Source organism: Haemaphysalis longicornis, unplaced genomic scaffold, assembly GCF_048455015.1.
Source record: "Haemaphysalis longicornis isolate Haplotype H1 unplaced genomic scaffold, Haemaphysalis longicornis Haplotype H1 scaffold_14, whole genome shotgun sequence".
Lineage (NCBI taxonomy): Eukaryota > Metazoa > Arthropoda > Arachnida > Ixodida > Ixodidae > Haemaphysalis > Haemaphysalis longicornis.
The window spans coordinates 3,477,199-3,493,412 of NW_027526245.1; the positions used below are offsets into that span (position 1 = coordinate 3,477,199).

Genomic DNA, 16,214 nt, shown 5'->3' on the forward strand with positions numbered 1-16,214 from the left:
GTAGCGATACGTCGCCTCTGCAGCGTAAAGGTGTTGTAATATTGTATGTCGCAGTTTACACTTTTCAGTAAACCTGTACCACTTCATCATTTTCATAATTTTTATCAAAAGCCTATTTAGGTCTAGTGCAGGAGGAAGGCCTCTTTTATTGGCCTGCAATCGCTCCTCTGCTGTGCAATCTGTGTCAATTGATTGCCCCTGATTTTCTTTATTTCGGCTATGCATCGAGTTAATGGCCTTCCTCTTCTTTTAGTGACATCTCTGGGTATCCACTATGTGGTACCGGTGGTCCACTGGTTGTCATTTCGTTTAACTACATGGTCTGCCCAAAGCCATTTCTTTCCCTTAATTTGATTTATTGTTCCTTCTATTGGAGTTTTTCCCTGATCCACGATGCTCGTTTCCTGTCCCTAAGTGTTACTGCAATCATCATTCCCTGCATCTACCACTGGGCCGATCTTAGTTTGCTTTCCAGTAGTTTCATAACGCGCCAAGTTTACGCACCATACGTCATCACCGGCAGCACGCATTGGTTGTATACCATTATTTGTGAGTGGTAGCATAATGCACACCAGCCCTTTCGTATTCTGCGACGGATTCCTTTCTCGTGGTTGGGATAAGCTGTGACCATATGGCCAACATAGTTATATTGTTCTAATTGTTGTAGCGGTTCGTTACATATACTGAAGAGGAATTTCGGCATGTTTATTGATCATTAGTTTAGATTTATTTGTATTTATTTTGTGCCCCACGGCTGTACATTCGCATGTGATGGTAGTTCTGCAAGCGTTTTTGCACGTGTTCTGAAGATTCACTGACAAAGACTATCTCGTCTGCAAACCTCAAATGGTTCATATATTCTCCCTTAATCTGCAATCCTAGGTTTTCTCAGCCCAGCTCCCTAAATGCCCCCTCGAGACATGTTGCGGACAATTCTGGCAAGATAGTATCGCCATGTCCCACTCCCTTTGGGATAGGAAACTTTTTGATTAGCTCGTGAACGATTCCCCCCCTTTACAGCCCTTATATATGTCGCCTAAGAGTCTTCCGTAATTACCTTCAATTCCTTGGTACTTTAACGCCTTCAATATTCCTGCGGTGTGTAGTGAGTCCAACACTTTTTAGTAGACTATAAATGCCATCTAAAACGGTTTAGTGAAATGTGCAGATCTTTCTACTACTTGATTGACTATATTAATGTGTTCCATTGTTAAGTATTCTTTGCTAAACTCAGCGTACTCTCAAGGTTGTTGGGAATATATACCGTCACTTTGCGGTTCACTATTACATTGGTAAATAGGTTGTACACAGTATAGAGTAGGCTGACGGGTCTGTTGTTCTTAAGGTCTTTGGTTTCTTCATTGTTGTTGTGATGTGTATTTGCTAATCTTAATTACACTCCGTGCCTTGACCTTTTTCATCGCCCGAGGGTGAGTTGGGAAAAGGAAGTTGGAGGAGAGGGAGGGAGTGTGTCCCGATAAATGTAGTACTGCATGGCGGCTTCTCCACCGTGTACGAGAAGAGAGTCGAGGACCATCTTCCTGTGTTCTGTTGAGCCACCTCGATGGATTCACTCCCGCAGCGTGTGTAGCCTGACTTGATGAGGGATGAGAGCATGGGCTTCAGTTCGCTGGTCCTTTAAAGCAGGGCAGCTCCATAGCAGATGGTTAAGGTCCGCAACTTGCTGGCTGTGAGGTGCCCCACGCTGTTTGCAGATACCATCGCCCGGGTGTAGGTGGAAGCGTGCTATGATGTACGGCGTTACGGCAGTGTTCGTCCGAATACGTCGGAGGGTGACTGTTGCCCACCGTTCAGAACCGGATGGGATAGGGTCACGTTTTCGGGTAAACAAAGTCGAAGCGCTGCATGTCGTCCAGCAGGTGCTGTTGCAATTGCTTCCTCATAATCATACTCTAGGTCGTACCCTTCCTCTTCCAACTCGTCGGCAGAAGCTACAAAGATGTAGGCGTTGGCGCTTGGCGAGCGGGGAAAACGTTGGTCGGCCACGACAGAGACTTCTGCCAATTCTCGGGCTTGGAAAGCATCTGTAACAGCCCGACAGGGCTTAAAGTATTGTGAACAAACAAACAAGCAAACAAACAAACAAACAAACAAACGAACGAACAAACAAACAAACAAATAAATAAACAAACAAATAAATAAATAAATAAATAAATAAATAAATAAATAAATAAATAAATAAATAAATAAATAAATAAATCTCTCATGCTGCCTGGTGGTCGTCCCCGTTGCCCGGTATGCCGTTATGGCCAGGGACCCAAAGAATCGTAATTTTGTGGCCGACCTGTAGAAGATTTCTTGCGACCGCATGAAATCTTGCTGCCGTCCGACTGCGCGTGTGATTTTTTCAACATTCTTTCACGGCTTCCTCGGAGTCCTTATAGAGCAAGAAAGTGGTTGCTGCCTCAGTGGGGTTTGTGACAGCATTTCTGTGCGATTCTTCGGTCGCTAGTAGTAAGGCCCTCAGTTCCGGTTTCTTTACAGACGGGGTCCTACGGAGAGCCTTGCCTTTAGTTTTCGTCTTGTTAAACTACCACGCTATGGCGACCTGATCGTTTTGAAGAGCTGCGTCAGTGCACATCCTGCGGATCCTTTTGTTGTAGTCTGTACGCTCGAGCTGTTTCAAGTGTGTCGTTGGTGCTCGTTACGGCGTGTCGGATGTCCTGTGCTTGTGTTTTTGGGCATGAGCCGGTGATCAACGATGGATATTTGTTTTTATGGTTCAAGTGGTTGGTAAATCGGAGGATTCATGTCCAGTGAGAGACCAAGTTGACGAAGGATGGCCCTGCCAGCTTGAGCGCTTTCGATGTGAAGTAGTTGTGAGCATTGGTTGGTTGTAGGGTTTAACACGCCGACGCAATGCAGGCGATGAGGCGCGCCGTAGTGGCCTCCGGATGAATTTTGACCACCTGGGGATCTTTAACGTGCGCCGAAATCTCGTACACACGGGCGTTTTTGCTTTTCGCCTCCATCAGAAAAGCGGCTACGGCGGCCGGGAATCGAGCCCACGACCTTGTGCTCAGCAGCGCAACGCCTTAGCCACTGAGCCACTGCGGCGGGTAGTTGGGAGGACTCTAAGCTTTCTGTTTTGTCTTCTTCCGCGTTCATCCCTAAGTGAAGGCGGAGATTTTAAACCATTGCAAGCGAGGAAGGCGAGACAAAACTCGCATGGCTTCGCGGTTAACGTATTCTAAAGACCCCCGTTGTTTTTTTTTCATGAGTCTGTAGAAGTTATACCCGAACGTAGCCTTTGGAATGAACAGGCCATTTACCAAAATGCGAACAACGCGTTCATCGGCGCCCCCTTCCTTGAAGTAACCCGACGGTTCCGGGCAAGGGTGCTCTTCCACTTAGCGGTCAATTTATTGCGTCATGTTGTGGCTCCCCCAAACTAGTCTATGTGAAGACCGAGAAAGCGCACAGTAGGTCGCTTTTCCATTGGTACTCCATTATGGTTAGCTTAAACTGGTTCTTTGTGTTTTGTTTGCGAAGCCCTTTGTTTGCCACTACTACATAAACAATTTTCTCTAGAGATGGAGTGAGTCCTGCCTCAGTTAAGAAAAGGGAGATTGTACTTAGACCTTCCTGCATTTCTTGCGTTTACTCGACCATCGATCCTCCCTTCGTCCAAAGCGTGATGTCATCTGTAGAGACTGTATGACATAAGCCCTCAATCCCATCCAGGAGTGGGCGAAGGTCAGCCATGCCGAAATTAAATAGTGTTGGCAATAAGACTCAAACTTGAGGTACTCCGACGCAGTATGCTATTTTTAGGCCGGGTGGATCACCAAATCCTACTCGATAGTGGCGGTCTCGCAGGAAATCTTGCCCAAAAGCCAGTAACTTTCCGTCCAGTCCTTGGTCGCGTGCGCCTTAGATGACTGCCTCCCGAAGTAGCGGGTCGAATGCTGGTTTCTTCCTTCTTGTGAATCAGAATTGTAGTGTCGTTTTTCTAGGTTACGGGCTATTTTAGAGTACTTGTGCATTCTGAAAATAGTGCGACAAATGTTTCCAGAGTCAGTACACTATCTCCCTAAAGGCCATTGGATCACAAGGAAGGTAATTTGTGCCTAATCCTCCAGTTTTTAAGGGACCCAAGCCTCAGTGACTCCATGTGATTTCTCGCGCATAGTGACAAAAAGGTGTTAATCGGTGGAGCAATTGCCAGCATACCATGCAAGGCAAGGTTCATCCGTTCATAAGCATCATCACCACCGCCAACACCACTACAGTATCTCCTCCCTCCTGAAACGATCCACGGTGACACTTTCGTCACCTGTAGTTTTTCCTTATTTCAGGCCCCTGAGAGCCTTATCTACTTCCCCTTTACTCACTAGTCGGACGTTGTGAGCTAAGCTTGTACGCTCAGTAGTTTGCCCTGGTTTAACGTCGTTCGCATATAGACTGGTGGTAAATCATCCGGCTGCTATGATTATCCTGCAATGTTGTGCTTGATGATACCTGCTCGCCTCTGAGTGCGTACATTCTATCTTTGCTGATACCTGGCTTCCTCTGAGTTCCTCTTAAGCTTCCCGCTATTTCCTGTGTTTCCTTGACCACCGCCATCTTGCACGCACGAATGTCGTTTGTGTTTTAAGTGCGCATGCACTTCTTAAGCGAGCCTGAATCGTCCGCCGCGGTAGTCCGCATAGCAACAGCTGCGGGTGCGCGCGCTCCTCGTCTTCCTCCTCGTCTTCCCTAGCAACGGGGGAGATGGGCGCGCGCTACTTTCCTCCTCCTCTCTCCGCTCAGTGACTGCGGGTGTTGGGCGCCTCCTCATGGTACATACCCACATGAGGGATTGACCAGGAATCGGGCGTGAGAAGGGCTAATGCACCCGCTTAAAGGAGTACTGACACGAAATTTCAAAGCTGAGATAACTATGTAAAACGCTTCCTTTTTATTAGGAGATATCCCACCATCAACGGCGGTTTCATCGACCTGGCCTTTGCGAGAAACTGCCAAGTCCGCACCGTCCTCCAGGACCCTTTGACGGTCCATTTCATGGACCACAAAGCGATCTTTCTAGCAATCAAGTACAACGACAACACAAATAGGTGTCTGTGAATAAATGCATCTTTCTTTTAAGTGCGAATGCAACCGTGCATTCGCACTTACACACTCTCCCCCTCGGGAAAGTGCGAGGGAATTTTTTTCTTCTCTTCATCAAATTCATCATCTCTGCTAATTCTTGATTTGATTGATTGTAGGGTTTAACACGCAGACGCAACGCAGGCGATGAGGCACGCCGTAGTGGAGGGCTCCGGATTAATTTCGACCACCTCAGGATCATTAACGTGCGACGAAATCTCGTACACACGGGCGTTCTTGCTTTTCGCCTCACCAGAAAAGCGGCCGCCGCGGCCGGGAATCCCTGCTAATTCAATTTGATCCGCGGCACTCGGAACGTTTCTGTTATTACGTAGCGCAAATCAAACCTTTTTTTTCTGGGTTCGTTTTGCAGATTGTTTCTTTCGTGCTGTTTCTTCCACATCTGCTGCATATTGTGTGATAGGCGTGGTTAGGTTGTCATTTAGCCTGTCTACATTAGCATCGCTTTCCCCGTAAGAAGTGGGCGAATTTATTTTGGCCAGTTACTTAAATTCTTGCGTCCAGCTTCTGACTGGCTGTATGTTACGTTTTTAACTTATGAAGAGTTTTCTTGTGTTCCCGCCTGCTTTATGAACCTCTTAAGCGACGGTAAACTGTTTGAGCTTCTACTTGTGTATGTTAGTGTGGTAGAAAGTGGTCACTACCAAATAGGTTCCGGTCCACGTACCACTTACGAAGACGATAAAGCACTGCCGACCCAATATTCGAGTCCGAATTCGAAGAAGTTTTATGTCCTTTGTTATTGTGTGGCCTGTATTTTTGTCGAATAGGCATGCTCCCTAGGATGTTAGAAACTTTTTAATAAGGCGACTAAGCTGATCCGTACGGAAAGATCGCAAAGATAATTGTCTGAATTGAGGTCGCCTAAGAGGATTAAGGGCTCGGGCAGCTAATATACAAGCCGTTCACCACCTGAGCTCGACGGCTTGTGTGATGTAACGGGCCGTATCAGGAGGGATGTAATGGAAGCGTGCTGTGTTTAACCCATTGAATACTATTGTTTGAATCGCTACAGCGTCAATGAGAGTGTTGAAATGATGCTACAAATTTTCGGGCGACTACGGCCACACCAGCAGAGGGGTGTGTTAGCCATCCCTGTCCTTTCTGAATACGTCGTAACCCGCAATAACAAAATCCCGCAAGTACGAAATCCCGGCGGCAACTAAATATTTCCGGATCCCCGGCGAACGTCCATAGAAGCCCATGTATTTCATATCTCGCGGCAACGAAATGTTTTTGAACAGCGATCCCGCATTAACGAATTTTCCACTACGGTGCGGGCCTTATTTTATCCGCCCGTCAAAGGTTAACTGTCAAAAATATGCTAGTACTCGTGTTGTGCGCACTCAAAATTCGTAAACGTCTGCTTTTGGCGTGCTAGCGTGGGTACCGCCATTTTTGTTTACATAAATCGGCGATGGGGTCTGTGTCCGGCAACATGCCTGGCCACACTGCAGCAGGCGAAGGCAAACAATCATGCTGATACAGTCAGCGACGCCACCAGACGGCGCCATCGGACGAGCTCAACAGGCTGAAGCAACACCAACAGTTGGAATCAATCAAAACGACGAAGAGAAGACTTGGACTGGTGGCGAAATCGAGACGAAGTTACAATGGTGCCTGAGAAAAGCTTGACGCCGGAAGCGGATTCCCCGTTGATCGCGGAGAAAGAAAAGAACGGCAACAATATCATTATCACGTTAAGCAGCCTTGCAGCGACACCATTAGGGGGCGACACAATCCTATCCTGCGTTGCTTCCGTCATACGTCACTTCCGTAGCCTCCCACACGCGAGTTCGTTGTGTGTGGCCAGTGTCACGTGTCGCTGTTTGCGTGAAAGTTGTGTGTGTGGCGACCGGCACATCGGATCTTGGTAACATGGCTCCACCAGCCAAAAAGCGGAAGTTTCTGACGCTTCACGATAACGCTGCCATCATTGCTGAAGTTGAAAAGGGTAGAAAAAAGAAAGACATCGCCGACGAGTATGAAATTGCGTGGAGCTCGCTTTCGACCATATCGAACGGCAAAGATGCCATTCTCGCTGCGCTTGGTAATGGCGTACGTGCGCAGAACAAGACGGTGACCGCGGTGGCCTTTCCGGACGTCGATAAAGCGGTGTTCGCGTGGTTTTGTGAACAGCGTGCCAACAGAGTGCCACTGTCGGGAAAAATACTACAGCAGAAGGCACTGGACTTTGCCTGCATCCTCGAGCACGACCAGCTCCGAGCGAGCGTTGGATGGTTGGGCCGCTTTAAGGCCCGGCACGACATCGTGGCCAAGGCGATTTCGCGAGAAGCAGCAAGCGTTGACCCTGTAACAACGTCGTCATGGCTGCTGACCAACAGAGAAGTACTGGACCAGTACCAGCCCTGCGACGTGTACAACGCGGACGAGACGGGGTTGTTTTTTGAAATGCTTGCGTTGAAGGCCCTGTAATTGAAAGGCCAGAAATGCAACGGGGGCAAGCACAGCAAGCAACGCGTTACCATGTTGTTGTGCTGCAATATGGACGGCACAGACAAGCGGCCACTTCTAGTCATTGGCCAGAGCGAGAAGCCCCGCTGCTTCAAAGGAAACCGCAACTCGCTGCCCGTTCAGTACGCCGCTAACAAGAAGGCGTGGATGTCTCGCGCTCTTTTCTCCAGCTCGGTTGAGGCGTTCGATGCTGACTTGCGCAAGGCGGGCAGGTCGGTGGCCCTTTTTTTAGACAACTGCAGCGCCCACCACATGGACGAGACTGAGCTCACGAACGTGCGCTTGGTTTTCTTTCCACCAAACTGCACTTCCGTTCTGCAGCCGCTGGATGAAGCAGTAATTCGGAGCGTGAAGTGTGCCTACAGAGAGAGGTTGATCCAGCGACTGCTACTCAACCTCCACCACAAGCGTCCCACCGACGTGAATTTGTGCATGGCCTTTGAAATGGTGGCCGCTGCATGAATTGCGACATCCCCTTCGCTGATTGAGAACTGCTTCAAGCACGTGGGCTTCACCACCACCGTGCAAGCATCACGTCGGATTGCGCTTCAGCGTCACCAGACGAAGATATCGACGAAGGTGCACTTGACGGCGAGAGTGCTGGTAGCGCCGTGCCGCTATCGCTGACCAACGCCTAGGGGGCACTTCGAGCCATCGACATCGACATCCCAGATGAGCTCACGGTTGATGCGTTCGTTCACGCCGATGACGATGTAGTCGTGCACGAAGAAATGACCAACGAGGCCATTATCGAAAACGTGCGCGACGCTGACGACACTGGGGACCAAGAAGACAAGAACGCGGAGAAACCCAACCCGCAGGTTGGTTTGGATGCCCTCGACACTCTTCGGTCCTTCTTCGTCGCACATGACGAGGACGTGGCAATGAACCACTTTTTTCAGTGCGAAGGGAGAGCTCTGAAGTTGTTGCATGGCAAGGGACGGCAAAGTAAGTTGACCGACTTCTGGCAATAAATTTTCGTTCTGCTGGCCATATCACTATTTTTATGTCTTGTACTCGCGGCAATAAATTGTCGCGAAAACGAATTTTTCCGGTTCCCCCGACGATTTCGTTATTGCAGGTTTCGACTGTACCATTAAGGAAACGTATCTTGTAGACACATGGTACATTGGCGATTAGAATGCAGTATCTCATACACATCGTCATACCTCTGCCGTTCCATTAGATGATTTGTTCTCATACAATTATGGGCTATTAAGAGCTACTGCAGATTGTATGTTTATGTGTTGTATTTTGGGACAGTGACTATAGAAGGCGTTTTTTCTTCTTTTTCTTAAAATTAGACGCTACACCTCGTTCCTTGCAGTGCGATGCGGGCAGGTAATGTTTAACGCCCATATCGTCATTGGAGGTCCCAAGAGTTCCCGACAAATCGGGCGCCTTGAAACGTGCACATTTGTGCGGGCCTTTTGTCTGAGATGCCACCGCCGAGACATCCGGAGTGTCACGGACAGCACAGGTGGTGCTGCGGGGGTGGCACCCATGCGAGTCCATTGACGTCGATCGCCCCGGCGCCCTCAGGTGTACTGGTGTTCGGGGAAGCAGAGCCGGGAGGAGCGGCATCGGCCCCATCGGTGTTTGTTGCCACCACAACCGCTGAGGGCTTGCCGTGTGGTGTAATGATGGGTTTGGCTGCCTTATGCAACCTAGCAGTGGGCAGGAGTGGGACCGGTTCCCTCACGCAGACGTTCATCACCAGCCTATCGACGCCCACTGCAGGGCAAAGGCCTCTCCTATTTATATCTAATTGCCACGGTCCTGCGCTAACCACGACCAATGTATGCCCGCAAACTGCTTGATCTAATCTGCCCATATAACTTTCTGCCGCCCCCTGCAACGCTTGCCTTCTCTAGCGATCCACTCTGTTACCATTAATGACCTACGGTTATCTTGCCTTCGCATTACATGCCCGGCCTACGTGCATTTCTTCTTCTTAATTTCTACTAATATGTCGTCAACACGCCTTTGTTCCCTGTCCCACTCCGCCCTCATCTTGTCCCTTAATGTTACACCTATCATCTTCCGTTCCATTGCGCGCTGAGTCATCCTCAATTTCAGTTTAACCCTCTTAGTGAGCCTCCAAGTTTCTTCCCTCTAGGTGAGTACTGGTAAGATACAGCTGTCGTACGCTTTTTTCTTCAGGGACAATGATAGGCTGCCATTCATTATCTAAGAATGCCTGCCGAATGCACTCCACCCCATTCTTATCCTTCGAATTGTCTCGGCCTCATGCTTGGGATCCGGGTCACAACTTGGCTAGATATATTCGCTGACTACTTCCACGCCTTCGCCACCTAACTCAAACCGCTGTGCTCTCCCGAGTTTATTGACCTTTACTTTAGTTTTCTGCATTATAATTTTCAGGCCCACGCTTCTACGATGCTTGTACAGTGCGGTAAGCATGCTTTGCAATACCTCCCCTGAGTTACTTAACAAGGCAACGTGATCAGCAAATCTGAGGTTACTGAGGTATTTTCCATTAACCCTTACTCCCACCTATTCGCTATCCAATGTTCTGAATACTTCTTGTAAACAAAGTGTGAATAACATCGGAGAGACTGTGTCTCCTTGTCAGACGCCCTTACTTATAGGCATTTTACTGCTGTCCTTATGGAGGATGATGGTAGCTGTGGGCCCACTGTAAATATCCTCTAATATTCTTACTTAATGCTCGTGTACACGCTTGTCCCGTAATACCTGAATGACTGCTGAAGTTTAGACCGAGTGAAATGCTTTCTCATAATCTATGAAGGCTATATATGGGGGTTTAGTACACTCCGCGCACTTCTATATCATCTGATTTATTGTGCAAGTATGGTAAATTGTTGAATAGCCTTTACGAAACCCTGCTTGTTCTTTAGGTTGACTGAAACCTAAGGTTGCAGAAATTCTGTTAGCGATTACCTTGGTAAGTACCTTGTAGACGACTGACAGTAAGCTGATCGGCCTGTAATTTTTCAAGTCCTTCATGTCATCTTTCTTATGGATTAGGATGATGTTGAACGCTAAGCACGCAGACGTTAAACGCTGCAACAACCTAGCCCCGCTAAACCCCGAGCGAGCTTCGAACCTCTTTCGGGCCGCCAGAAAAGTGATGTTATTGGTATTTAAAGATTTGTGATATCCTTTTGTATTTGGAATCTTTTGCAGGTCTCTGAACATGCAGAGTGTGGTCCCTGGCAGTTACCAGAATTCAAGTTTTGTACAACACAGCTTTCAGTTGGATGGTAATTTGCGGCATACTCAGCGCACGTTATTCTGCTCTGACAGGAGTTTTTAAATGGCCAGAGCACTGGGCCATAAAACAACGGCGCGTTTTGGGTGTTTTGTTTCACTGGCCACCGAATAAAATCTACGGTAATTTATTCGGGTAGTATGAAGTGGTTGAAGGTGAGGAAGACGTGCTTGATTGGAAATTATTTGTCATCTCTGCGGGTTGGGATTCTTATCACGGCTGTGACGTCGTGACCTTTCAAACCTTCCAGAAGTTCGGTATTCATTTCCTTTGGCGAGTGTGGCTCCCCAATCACGCGCGGCGAGCTGTTCAGGCCGCAGTGGGGTGTGGCCCTGGTGTCCAGAGTGACCATTGCAGTCTGGGAAAGTGGTTTTGATGCGAGGTGTTAGACTTTACCTTGACGAAATTTTCAGCGGGTCTTTGTTTTTTTTTGCTATATGGGACTTCGCAAGGGTGTGGCACGAAACTTTCAAATAAAAATACGGAGTGCGAGCCAACTCGGTGGTCATCATCAAGGTATTCAATGAGAAGAATGCGAGAGTACTTGGCCGGCTTAGGGAGAACTAATGGTGGAACTACAGGAAAGGAGACTTTGGTGCGGCCCCTTATGAGGGACCGATAATGTTGTTTGGGAGTTTGAATATTTCATTTGGCATAGGAATTAGCGCGAAACTGGGATTCTTCCTTCACTAACTTTAAGGGTCAGTGAGGTCCCGGAGCTCCCTGCCTAGTAGACAGTTGGGGAGTCCATTGGCCGGTGCTTGACCAGGCAGCAACGGCCACTGTTCTCCTACAGAGCTTATGTATGGGACTCTGGGTCCGTGTTTTCGCCAATACGGTCACCTTGTATACGCAAGGTGCCGCATGCGGGGCAAAAGGCGTAACTAGTGTGTGCGCGATGACTTCATAACAGTGTCGATATAGCCACAATTATAGCATAACTGGCTACAGAGCATTGATTTAGAAATACGCCCAAGCGCAATGCTACTGATCGACCGAAATCAACAATGATTGAAAAAAATTCCCCCGCATTTCCCCGAGGGGGAGAATGTGAAAGTGCGAATGCACGTTTGTCGGCCCGCTTGCGGCGCTTGCGCTCGGCCCCCGCAGCCCACCGCCTCGCCGCCTTCTCTTCCATCTCTTCCATCGGGTTTGTAGTATCACGTGTACACCACGCAGTTATCAAGCCGCTATAACGCCGCTGAGTCGCCAACGCACGCCGCTGACGACGTAGTTTGAATGCGTTAAAGATATAAGGCGTGTCACTAACGCTGATATCACGTCGCGTCCGTGGCTTCTCGCACGCCGTGGGAAAATCGGCTGGGTGTGCCCTTTTTATCAGGCGATCAATAGGGATTGTTGAACAGACCGTTGTAGCTGATTCGAGTGGCCGCTATGTGTATTGCGACTTTTCATTTTGCGATATTGAATGGAGAGTTATATGTATTTATGCACCGAACAGACAGGGTGAGCGGGAGACTTTTTTCCAAACTATTAGTAAGCACCTTGAGTGCGAAAGGGCTGTTATCTTGCTTGGGGATTTCAACTGTGTGTGCATGGCAGAGGACAGAGCAGCCCACGAGCGGGTTAGAGATAAAAGCGCCGAATGCTTAATGGACATAACTTCAAAATATTGTTTGGATGACGTAGCTCTCTGTACGACTAGAGATCCAATCTGGTTTACACATTTTCAAGGTGCCAGTCACGCGAGGCTGGATAGAGTGTACATATCAAGTGAACTTGTGCCACTGTGTGACAGTTATAAGGTCGAGGCCTTGTCCTACAGCGATCATTGCCTTGTGGCTTTCTGTCTGGGAAACAAACAGAAAGCCACGAAATGGAATTGGAAGTTGTGGAAATTAAATAGCCGGGTACTTAAAGATGAACCTTTTATAGCTAGGGTAAGTGAACTGTTTACTAATATGCACAGAGATGCACAGACGAGCTGGGGAGTCAAGTGGGACCTTTTTAAAGAACAAGTTAAAATAGGTGCAGTCGAAAGAAGCACAATTATCAATAAACAGAAAAGAGAGAAGGAACAAGAACTCCGCCAACAGTTAAGGACTCTATTGTTAGAAGAAAGCGCAAACGCCGGCGAGTTTAAGCAAGAAATAAGAGACACAAAAAATAAACTAGAAGTCATCGATACTGAGCGTTATAGGGGAGCTATCGTGCGAGCACGAGCAGATAAGATGTGGTTCGGTGAAATGCCTACAAAGCGTGCGTTGTCTGATGAAAAACGTTACGCGCAGAAAAACGAAATCAGGTAAATACTGTACAAAAATGGTGTTACGGCCCAAAGAAAAACGATTGAGCGAGCGTTCGTCGAGTATTACACTGAGCTGTTAGACAGGCACATTCCAATGAACGATGGCTTTGCTGATGAATTTTTATCGCTTATGCCCAAATTAGAACCAGAGCTTTGTGAAATAATGGAAGCACCAATTAGTGTGTGGGAATTAGAAAATGCAATAGATGATCTGAACACCTGTAAGTCACCCGGGCCAGACGGGTTAAGCGCGGAATTTTACAAGGCTTTCAAAAGGGAAGTAGCTGTATCTTTATATGAAGTATTGTTAGAGGCTTACAAACTACATGTTCTCCCGCAGTCTTTTAAGGAGACACACATCATCTTGATACCGAAGTGTGAAGATGCAGTAAAACTGCTGTCCGTAAAGGCGTATAGGCCAATTAGTCTAGCCAACGTTGACTACAAAATTTACATGAAAGTCTTAGCTAGACGGTTGCAAAACGTAATTCAGTTTTTGGTAGGACCGCATCAAACTTGCGGTATTAAGCGTCGCACGATAACTACCAATGTGCACGTCGCCAGAAGTGTGTTAGAGTGCTGTGATGCCTTCTCAGGTCGTGTGGCGATGGTGCAACTCGACCTTGAGAAGGCTTTTGACCGGGTGTCCCATGACATACTCTTCAGAATCTTAGAATACACGAATGTTGGGTCTGTTATCTTGAATGGTATAAAGATGGCGTATGCCGGTTGCAAGGCGAGCATAATCGTTAACAAAAATTTAAGTGAAAGTATAAATGTTGGTTGTTCGGTCAGGCAAGGTTGTCCGTTATCGCCTCTTCTTTTTGCGCTGTATCTCGAGCCTTTCTGTTTAAAAATAATCAAGCATGAACGAATACGGGGGTTTGCATTACAGAACACTGAAGTAAAACTGCTCGCATACGCAGATGATATAGCGGTTTTCTGTCGCGATCAAAAGAGCATAAGCGAAGCAGTTAAGGTGGTTAAGTCCTTTTGTGAAAAATCTGGGGCTGCAATTAACTGGGATAAATGTTCGGGATTGTGGCACGGGAACTGGTGCTCAACCCCCGCCGTTTTTGAATGTATACAATGGACCACGGCACCAACAAAATATCTAGGGGTGCCTCTGGATCATTATAGGGATAGCCGAGACTACTGGACTAACGAAACCGAAAAGTTGAGAGACAAAACCAGAAACTGGCAAGGGCGCAATTTTTCTATGTTTGCCCGTGCCACTATCTGCAACCTTTTTTTGTTAGCCAAAGTTTGGTACGTGCTGCAAGTGTTGTGTATGTCACGTGCTAATGTCCAAAAAATCCACAGAGTATTTGCGGTCTTTATTTGGTCTTCCAGCTGGGAAAGAACCAGTCGCTCTAACATTTTTCGCCCAGTCAAAAAGGGGGGTCTTGGTCTTTGTCATTTATTTTTACGACAAGTTGTCGCAAGGTTTTGTTTTGTGCGGGATCAAAAAGACGCCTTCTTGCGCACTGTAATTCAAGTGCGGTTGAAAAATGTGCTGCCTGACTTTGTTGTGTCTTCAAGTGATATTGTGTGCAGGGGGGTGAAAGGATATTTGCGTGAAGTGGCTCTGTCTGTTCAATTTTTGAAGGTACGATTTTCTTTCGACTACCTGTGTAATGTTTCCAGGAAGCGCCTGTACAAAGATTTAGTTGATGTTTGTTTACCTGTGCCACTGTATAGGTCGTTATACGGTGAGGGCACAGGGCTTGATGTTTTAAGGAGGGTCAAAAGTATGCCTGTGAAGCCTGCAATGAAGTCCTTTTTCTTTAAACTACACAGTGAAACCCTTCCCGTAGATACTTGGTTAGCAGAAAGAGGTATTTTTGTGCCGTGGACAACCGACTGCAGACTGTGCAAAAAGCCGGAAACTATTAATCACGTCTTCATCGACTGTTGGGACCCAGTGTTCCACTGGGACGTCCTCCAACGTACGTTAAAGAAAGACTTGCCCATAACGCCGCGTGGAATTCGGTTCTTACCTGTAAAAAATGAGGGCGGTGTGCCGTACGATTTGATCATGCTTCTCAGCCTTCATAGTATATGGAAGACGAGAATGGCGGTGAGGAATGCGGATATAAATTCCCGGCCTGTCAGGGAAAATTTCATTGAAAGCGTACAGTATATACGGGAAGTGTTTCGTGCTGAGGATGATCCCCCTGAGTGGTTGCCTGTGCTTGACGATTTAGTGTGTCTTAGAAAGTTTTAAAGACAAGTAGTCAGCCAAGTAGGGTTGACAGATCATTACATAACATGATGTGTGATGTACTGTACAAATGTCAAAGCAGGCAATAAAGAAAAAAAAAAAGCGTCCGTGGCTTGGTCGGTAGAGCGTCGCGCTGCGGCCGCAAAGTCCGCGGATCGAAACCTGGCGCCGGATGCTGTTTCTTTATAGAGGAGCACTGCGGACGCCGACGCCGCCGCCGCCGACGCCGGCGGTGGATGGTTTGGGGTCGCTTATAAAGTGCATTCGCACTTAAAATTGCAGAAAGGTCAGTTCCCGCTAATAGGTTGATTGAACATCTACCATCAAAGTGCCATGCATACACAGTAGGCCGGATGAGCTTCCCGGGCACCGCCAGGCAAATATCAGTGAGAAAACCTCAAACGATTGAAGGAACATTTCATCTAACACCGTTTTATCCAACGCCATATCATCGAATGCATCTATATTTCACGGAAGCCAGTTCATGAAATGCTGTATCCTCGAAGCGACGTCTCCAAGCATCGGGTGCCATTAGTATTCTAGCTAGAAAATTCAAATACCTTTCCCTCACGAAGGGAACCACGAGACATGCAACACTTCATAATTTTATAGTCGCATAAAATAACCACGCCGTTTTTATGCACGAGGTTTTGCCACTGTCACCTTCAAGGAATATTATTTGATTATTTGCAACGTACAATACAATGAACGCGCTGGGGGCAATTCTATTTTATGTTATCTTTACAGAATGTCGCTGGCTATAATTACTCTTTTTCAGATTTGTAGAGGCATGTTTCTAAGAAGTGCTTGGTGTTTAGACCCATGTTTCTAGGAAGTGTTTGAAAACAGCTATTCCT

The 16,214-nt window shown here is 47.4% G+C and overlaps 1 protein-coding gene across 1 annotated transcript; it reads left to right on the forward strand.

Moving 5' to 3' along the window:
* The first annotated feature begins 13,848 nt into the window (after window positions 1–13,848).
* On the forward strand, window positions 13,849–15,360 carry LOC144165347 (uncharacterized). Its single transcript, XM_077695451.1, has one exon. The coding sequence runs from the start codon at window positions 13,849–13,851 to the stop codon at window positions 15,358–15,360; it is 1,512 nt and encodes a 503-aa protein (XP_077551577.1).
* Window positions 15,361–16,214: the final 854 nt, after the last annotated feature.

Excerpts from the sequence above, each read along its gene's own strand:
- LOC144165347 (XM_077695451.1), top strand. The coding sequence starts at position 13,849 with ATGGCGTATGCCGGTTGCAAGGCGAGCATAATCGTTAACAAAAATTTA.